Genomic DNA, 9,232 nt, shown 5'->3' with positions numbered 1-9,232 from the left:
TTGATGCAAAATTGGATGAGCGGTCACAAACGTTGAACAAAAAACTACGCCTCTACTCAATCCACATGAATAGAGTGCATTTAATCTCAAGGCTAGTTGTTATGAATGAAGATCGATATATATATATATATATATATATATATATATATATATATATATATATATATATATATATATATATATATATATATATATATATATATATATATATATAGAGAGAGAGAGAGAGAGAGAGAGAGAGAGAGAGAGAGAGAGAGAGAGAGAGAGAGAGAGAGAGAGAGAGAGAGAGAGAGAGAGAGAGAGAGAGAGAGAGAGAGAGAGAGAGAGAGAGATTTAAAAGCGAATTTTCATCAATTGTATTCTACATAAGAGTTCTAATTATAGAACCACTTTATGAGTTGAAAGTTAAAAAAATTCCACTTAAGTGCATCATACCTCATGGTATGTTGTATTTCACTTAAGCGTACGACATCTTACTGTATTTCGTATTCCACTAAAGTGCACAATATCATATCTTTTGATACATGATGAATTGTTTGTTCTCACAACGCAAATCCCTCTAAAATTTAATACACTTAAAACTCTCCACTCCTACCCCCTTATAATGTGGACAGAACCTAAACAACTTCTCATGCAAAATTGGATTAAGATTAAGCACTTTTATTATAATTAAAGGCATTTAGAAAGTAAAATGCTAAATTTTCTTAAATTTTTACAATTAAATTTCAAGTTTAATCTCCATCACGAAAAAAGAATTTACTTTTCCTTTTTTACAATTGTTATATTGCACATCCAACTAAACTTACTTGATTTGGAGGAACCAATATATATTTTAATTAACAAAAAAAGAATACTAAAATATGCGATTAAAGAATGTGTTATTGGTATCATTTGTGTTTATTCGGATTCCAAACACAAAAACATTTCGTAATTCATCGTTTCTTTGTTCTTGTTGAAGATGGAACGACGAAGTAGGTTGCTTTTGTTATCAGATTTTGTTATTTCTTTCATGTGGGTATGTTCTGGTGTTGTCGTTCGGTTAATCGTCTTCAAAATTCTGGGTTTTTCTCATACCCATCTCGCCGAGATTCTGAAGCTTTCATTTTACATAGCCAACATGTTCTTGTTTGCTTTCCTTACCAAGGTTTCTCGTGGCGGGGCCTACAATCCTCTCACTGTTTTGGCTGCTGCTATCTCTGGGGATATTCGTGACTTCCTTTTCTGTGTTGGTTCTAGAATTCCTGCTCAGGTTAATCTCCTTAATCTTCTTTGTTCTTTTTATGATGTTATTTTGTTCATCAAGTTGATTCCTTGTGCGAAAACAAAAAAAAAACTAAATTTGATTGTTGTCCTTATATGTTTGAATAGGTTTTGGGATTTGATTGAGAATGTCATTTTATTGAGTTTGAGAGTTTCATTGCCATTTCTTTATGATTGATGAACTTATGTGGTTAGATATCAACTTAGTCTCTCTTATGAACAATCACATTCACATATACAGGGCCACGGTACTTGCTTTCACATACATACGCACACCGTCTATGAGGGTGTGCAAGATGGACTACAGCAGATGGCCTCAAATGTGTCACGGTTAAATTATGGTTAAATAGAGTCTCATAATAGGTTTGCTAGAGTTAAATCATGAATATATAAGGCCCCTAGTTGTTTTTGTCACGGTTGAAACATGGATAACTTAAACAGGGTTTCCAAAAACTTAAGACGACGAGCATACACATCGAGTCGCACTTTGTGAAATATTTGTGACCTAGACTACAGTAATACCAATTTGTTTTGAATATTTAAGAACCACTAAATTGAATTTTAAGGCTTCCGCGAAAAGCAGGGTACATGTGAATTGGTCGATTAGGATATTAGATTAAAATTTATCACCGGATCATTTCTGAAGGTATTGATTGATCTTAGCTGAGGCATTGTCCACCCTGGTTCGCGAATGTGATGGTGAGGTAAATATAGAGTCTCGTGATCCGGTTTTACATTCTTTTTCTCCCTTTGTTCCCGTAAATTTTCTAAGATATGTTTCTGCTCTTTTTTCCAGATCTCACTTATCAATCAACCTGTTAGGCTACATTGTAATAATCAAAATCACGATCTTGCGATATTTGATGATTTGCAAAATCCCAATCATAGATAGTTGTTAATTTACAAATTGTTAAGTTTTGTACTTGTTAATACCCGAGCTAGTTGTTAATTTGTGATTTATGTATCGTGTTTGACTTATGAATTTTTAGTTCAAGTTCAATCAACAATTTGTATTTATTTAAAGTCTTGTTTTGACCACCATGGTGTTGCGGTCAATGTCCGGACACGTGTTTTTTCTTTGAGAAATAGTTTTCTATGCATTTGATTCCAACGAAAACCCTCTCCTTGCGTGGCTGATTTATTTTGTGTTCTCATCATACTTTAAGCTTCAATTGTTCTTCGATATGGCGAAGTGTTGTGTTACATCATGTTTTAGTATACACACAATGGCGAAGTGTTGTGTTACATCATGTTTTAGTATACACACAATGGCGAAGTGTTGTGTTACATCATGTTTTAGTATACACACAAACCGTTTTTTATGCATCTCAACCGAAGACCTAAATCTGAATATCTCAAACTCATCTTGAATTGAAGATTGTTATTCTAAAGTGCATGGTATGAATCCCTTCAGGTGTTTGGATCTATTGTTGGAGTTAAATTTCTTATATACACCATTCCCGAAGTAGGACAGGGTCCGCGTTTGAATGTTGACATCCATCAAGGAGCACTGACAGAAGGATTACTAACATTTGTAATCGTAAGCATTTCACTTGGACTTGCCGCAACAAAAATCCAAGGAAATTTCTTCATGAAGACGTGGATTTCCAGTCTCTCCAAGTTAACACTTCAAATACTCGGTTCTGATCTCACCGGTGGTTGTATGAACCCCGCATCTGTAAGTACTGTTACATCCAAGTTTATATGTAGTTATTTTCGGCAACAAATATTCATGGAAACTTTGACTGATGTGTTCAGGTGATGGGATGGGCTTATGCTCGAGGGGATCACATAACAAAGGAGCACTTTCTTGTTTACTGGCTTGCCCCCATTGAGGGGACTATTTTTGCAGTGTGGACATTCAAATGGCTTTTCCGGCCTGTTAACAAAGATAAAGCAGGCTCGAAAAGAAAATCCGATTGAAGAAACTCCATTTTCTAATAGAAGTTTGATGCTATCTGTGTTTCAACGTTTCTTTGTGTAGTGTAGTAGTGGTATAAATGTATTAGCAAGCAATGTATATAGTTTCCATGATTGAGAAGCATAAAGAATTTAAACTGTTGGAAGTTGTAAAATTATGAGGGTCATAGCATGATCCCTTTGTTGATTTTTTAGTTTTGTGAGTGAAAGGAAAAATCCAATCATTCTTATGGTTTCCAATGGGATTTAATGTTGGAAATAGGAGAGATAAGGTGTTTAGAGGGATAGATGTTGGCCAAAACCGTAACATAAAGTGCTCTTTGGGTTCACCACCATTATGCTCTTCCTTGTTTGTGTTTTGTTCATTTTGAAAAAAATAAATAAGGAATAGTTTGTGTTATTTCTACGATGGCCATGCATTTACACGTTGCTGGTATTTGGGTATTGGTTGGTTTGAAAAGTCAAATGGCTTCTTTTATTAATTCTATTTTACTTTACTATCTATTATCATTAATTAATTGGGTATTAAATCTGTTGGGTTTGGTTCTAGCATTTTTTATTAAAGCCCATTTAGCTATTTTCATTTACACTTTTGTTATTTTTTTTCACCTCCTTTACTAAAAATAATTTTGTTGTGCTTTTTGTGAATAGTTTGTGAAAATCGATTTTGGAGTTTAAATTTAATTTAGTTTTCGAAAATCGATTTGGACGCATAGATTCGGTTGTCCGACTTCTTATAGAGTGATTCTTACATGAATTCACTTTAGGTTAGCTTAACTTAGAGCTAAATTCAGTACTCTAGATTTCGGTTTGCTTTCGGTCACGTGGCTTGCTCTTGGGTTTTCTTACAATGAGATCTTTTTGTTTACGTTCATTTGTATTTTAATCGCTTTATTATATTCCTATTCGACAAAGTGTACCCCAATCTCATGTCGTGTAATAAATTTACCGCTTTTCTATTACGTAAAATCAACCATCTTTCAAAAAGAACAAAAATAATAATGCTTGATCCAACGTTGAGCAACTTTCTCAAGTCAAACAATTTCCACTATCCCAACTTCTCAACATTTCACATTCAAATCACTTTCAAAATTTCAAACCATCTTGTCAATTCACTTTTGCAAACGATAATCAAATGCTAGAATCAACGTCAAGTCATTTTTCTAAATCAAAAATTCAAAACACTTAATTACTATTTAACACTTTTCAATAAATTGGATGAAAAGGAACGGGGTGTAGTCCACTAGATCCCGAGATTTAGGATCCTAGATGTAATTCTCGCCAATCCAAACACTCATCATCCTCCAATTGATTTCATAATGCGAAACAAACCTAGATAAACACCGAGTGCATTTTCTCAATAAACTCAAAAAGACCTAAAACTATTAAACTCTTTTCACAAATAAGATGAAAAAGAAACGTGGTGTAGTTCACGAGCTCTTGAGAGTTGGAAAATGAGATGTAGTTCTCGTCTGTCGGAGCTCTCGTCATCACCAAAAATATTCAACCAATCAAACTCTTTTCTCGCTTTCGTGCGATGACATTCAAACCCTTTTCACAAATGAAAAATATTTTGTCTCGAGACGATGCAAAACAAAGCTTCGTCCACATATGTATGAGTTGAGATAGTGATGTTTTCCCATGAATGTCGATATATAAAAATCCATTCAATGTGATGCAAATGCCCACTCCTCACCTGTTTTGGTTAAGTAATGTTTTTCGTCGATTGAGACAAAGTATCTTTCACTAAAATCGATCAACAAATAAGTATTTCCTACCCAAAACTATATAGCCTTGAGTTCGTCACTGCACCTGGATATATGTATGAGCAAGATTTAAAGTCTCGTCAGTCACCCTAATAAAAAATAAACTTTTTAGTTATATTCTTTTCCCTTTAATAACATGAGAAGCCTAACATTTCAAAAGCTAACACTAACGCACGTAACTAACCAAATGGTTTTCGTTGAGTACAACGAACATGAGGGGGTGCTAATAACTTCCCCTTACGTAATCGACTTCGGAACTTGATTTGGTTGCGGCAACCATGTCTTAGTCGTTCTTTTAGGGGTTTCATTGATATTTTCCCATTTTTGGGAATAAATAAAGTTCGGTGGTGACTTTGTTAAGTCCATCCTACGAGCGTGCGATTGTGCTTCACGAGCGTCATGTTTTCATTTTAAGAGTTACGACACCCTTGTGCCCCATCGTGGAAGTCACATCGGGCGTTGGCATCAAAGTCTGGTGGATATGTAGGAAGCACAAGATTTAGTTCCTTCGGCACTATCAATCCACTTTTGATCAAATATGGTAGTATTTGACTATATGGCATTGAAAGCGGGTCGATACGCCGATCTGGATTTCTTGGTCTTTGTCGTGTGTGCTGACGTTGCTGATGTGGAGCATGTTGTTGATACTAAGGTGGTCCTCGATTTATAGGATATTAACCATGTGGAGAGAATGATGTATGATATTAAGGCCTAAAAGGCTGCTGATATTGATTAACTACCATGTACGGGTATTGATAGTGAGGCACCGGAGCAGGAGCTTGTGGAGATTCCAAGATTACATTAATTTCGTCTTCCTCTTCCTCTTGGGAAGTGATAGTGGGTTCACTCTCGCTAGCCTGGATAATCAATGTGTCTGGGATTTTTCCACTTTTGAGCATGCTCTTGATGCTTTATCCAACTATCACCAGGTCTAATAAGCTTGATGTCCCATTGCATGTCACCTTTTCGAGGTATGGGCTTGGTAGGGTATCCATAAACATACCAGTTAGTTTGCTATCCAGTATTGGTGGTTTAACACAAGCAGCTAACTCTCTCCATCTTTGGGCGTACTCTTTGAATGACTAATTGTTCTTTTGAGTAAGATCTTACAGTTGAGTATGGTTCGGAGGCATATCTGTGTTGTATTGGTAATGATACAGGAATGCATTATCTAAGTATTTCCAGGTGTGGGCGTGACTTTCCTCTAGCTGCATATACCATTCTAATGATGCTCCACTGAGACTGTCTTGAAAATAATGGATGAGCAACTTTTCATCGCGATCAACTTTTCACCGCATATTCCATTCTAAATGATGCTCCACTGAACTGTATATACCATTCTAATGATGCTCCACTGAGCTGCATATACCATTCTAATGAGTCTTTGGACAACTAATCCCTTTATACTTCTCGAAATGTAGTGTCTTGAAATTTGGAGGAATTACCACGTCTGACACTAAGCACAAGTCAAAAGCGTCAAGCCCATATGCATTCAACCCCTCTATGGCTCTAAACTTCTCTTCCAACACACAACATTTTTTAGTAATCTTAACATCCCGTGGTTGTTCAGTATTCACCATTGGGAATTTAGCGCGTATAATGCAAAGCTATGATACTCAATAGAATCATGAGATGAAGAATATCCGCCTTGAACAATGGGATGCTCTTGTACGTAAAGGTTCTCAGTTAGGATCCACGAGCATGATTGTTTACTTGAGGTGGAATGGTATTCTCAGTAACCGCAGTCCGTTGAATGTTGTCCTCTCTAATTGCTAAAGCTATAATGGCTTCCACGAGCTGGTCTATCTTGTTTTTCTTTGAGTCAACATCCCCTCTTAGTGCATAATGACTTTGCTCCCCTAGGTCCATGATTCTTCGAGATCTGCTTCAATTCCGATACAGGTGTTGGGAAATCAACTCTTGGTTATGGACAAAAGCTAGGACAAGTTTTTTTTTTGCAAATGATAATGATATGCATGCATGCTGATGAAATGCGAATCCATGTATTTTTTGATGTGTAGAGAAAATGCAATGCAATGCTCAAGATCACAAATAAATTGTGTTTCTAGGCTAATCATAACAGAGTGTGAATAAACAGTATCTCTGATTAAAGGAACCCCAAGGGTAGGCTCTACAGTTGATATGTTCCTAGAGTTATGGATCCTTCTGTTGGTGTAAGCCCTAGAGGCCAATGCTTTTGGTACTTGTATCGAATTATTTATTAATAATAAAAGGCTTTTTCTTTATTACGTTTGTTTAATAAAGTCCCTAGAATAGCTAGTCTGTTTAATGTATCAAGTATGACTTAATCATGAGATCACATTAAACATAAAATTCTTAAAGTATCCGTAGTCGAGCTTTAGTGTGAAGTGGGATAACATTAAAGCATTAAGACTATTATGTTTGTAGACTGATGATCACATCTCATGGATCATGGATAAAGAGTTATCAAGTCTTAAACATAGGTATGAATATTAAGAGTAATATTTATACCGGATTGACCCGCTATGAGAATACTATATATAGAAAGTTATGCAAAGTGTCATAAGTTATTCTCATGGTGATAATAGTGTATTCCACTCTTCGACCTGAAACCACTATGGATCCTAGATGTAGAGTCGAGTGCTTTATTGCTGATCAAACGTTGTCCGTAACTGGATAACCATAAAGACAGTTGATGGGTACTCCACGAAGCATGCTGAGGGACATGAGTGAACTAGATGGAATTTGCCCATCCTACGTAACAGGATAAATGTCTATGGGCCCAATATTGAACTGAACAAGGATGGCACGGTCTATGCCTTGTGTTCAATATAAACATAAGGGCAAAAGAGTAATTATACACATAATTATTATCACAGATGGTTTTGTCTGATCACATGACATTTTCGTGTCTTGGGTAGCAGTGATGTGTTGCTAGATACCGCTCACTGTTTATTATGTTAAATGCGTGATTTAATATAATTGCCAACGTCACGAAAACCTACAGGGTCACACACAAAGGACGGATTGATGAGAGATAGAGTAACTAAGGAATACCGTAAGGTACGGTGCCCTTAAGTGAGTTATAGAACATCGTAAGGTACGGTGTACTTGAGTAGAATACGAAATATGGTAAGGTACCATGAGCTTAAGTGATTTTGGGCATATTATAAGATATGGGCCAAAATACACTTAAGTGGGCTTTTTAGCTTGAAGCCCACACAAGTGGTTCTATAAATAGAACCCTTGTGCAGAAGCATAATATAGCGGTTGCATTCTTTTCGTTTTCACTCTCTCTCTCTCTCTCACTCAAAGCCTTCATTCGTACCAGCTAGCACTAAGATTGAAGGAACCCGTTCGTGTGGACTGAGTAGAGACGTTGTCATCGTTCAACGTTCGTGATCGCTCCGTGGATCTGCATCAAAGGTTTTGATTGTCACAAGAGATCTGCACCAAAGGTTTCAGTCGTCACAAGAGGTAAATATTCTATCACTGATCATGACCATTCGTAAGGATCTCTAAAGGAGAATTTTTTTTAATTTCCGCTGCATTTTAGACCGCAATTCTCCTTCACCTTCTTGAGAACATCATTGTCGTGATGAAGGCTCATCAGACAGTAATACCCTAAAGATGATCTCTTATAGGTGAGGTCTTTGTATCATCCCAACAAGGAAGATACCTCATGGGACAATACTACAGAGCCATCAACTTCAATGTTCTAAAAATGTCCCTAGATTCATCGATCCAAATTGAAAACATTATCTTCATGACGAAGGCTCGTCGTACAATAACATCTCCAAGAGAATCTACTATAGGCGGGTTTTTTTTATCGTCCCATCGAGGAAGATACCTCACGGGCCTATACTACACAACCATCATCTTAATCATACAATTTTCCTCAGACTCGGGTAAAGATCCTATCTCACGAAGTGCCAACAATCAGAGATCCCCCAATAGTATCGATGGACCACAATAGATAACAAATAATAATAATATAATGAGATAGAGAAAAGAAGATAGAATAAAACAAGTAAACAAAGATAACATTAATTATAAATCGAACTAAATTAGGCTTGACTCTTTTTAGCAGAAGCATAAATCCCCAACATAGTCGCCAACTGTCGCATCTCAAAAAATATGATCCTTCACGAAGTTATGAAAAAAATAGTTTGAACAGAGTCACCATCGAACTTTATTTATTTCAAAAGAGAAAATGGAAAATATTGGTAAAACCCTTAAAAATAAGAAGTTGGTTGTTGCAACCAAATTTTAGTTTGGGAGTCGATTACGCAAGGGGAATGTAT

The 9,232-nt window shown here is 36.2% G+C and overlaps 1 protein-coding gene across 1 annotated transcript; it reads left to right on the top strand.

The window, feature by feature from the left end:
* Positions 1-848: 848 nt before the first annotated feature.
* LOC127126516 (probable aquaporin SIP2-1) lies at positions 849-3,420 on the top strand. Its single transcript, XM_051055449.1, has 3 exons — positions 849-1,249; positions 2,675-2,938; positions 3,019-3,420. Exons 1-3 carry the CDS (start codon positions 959-961, stop codon positions 3,181-3,183), a joined length of 720 nt encoding a protein of 239 aa, XP_050911406.1. The 5' UTR covers positions 849-958; the 3' UTR covers positions 3,184-3,420.
* Positions 3,421-9,232: the final 5,812 nt, after the last annotated feature.

Source organism: Lathyrus oleraceus, chromosome 3 (genome assembly GCF_024323335.1).
Source record: "Lathyrus oleraceus cultivar Zhongwan6 chromosome 3, CAAS_Psat_ZW6_1.0, whole genome shotgun sequence".
Classification (NCBI taxonomy): domain Eukaryota; kingdom Viridiplantae; phylum Streptophyta; class Magnoliopsida; order Fabales; family Fabaceae; genus Lathyrus; species Lathyrus oleraceus.
Note: the sequence above shows the minus strand (reverse complement) of the source record. Positions and strands in the feature narration are given on the sequence as shown.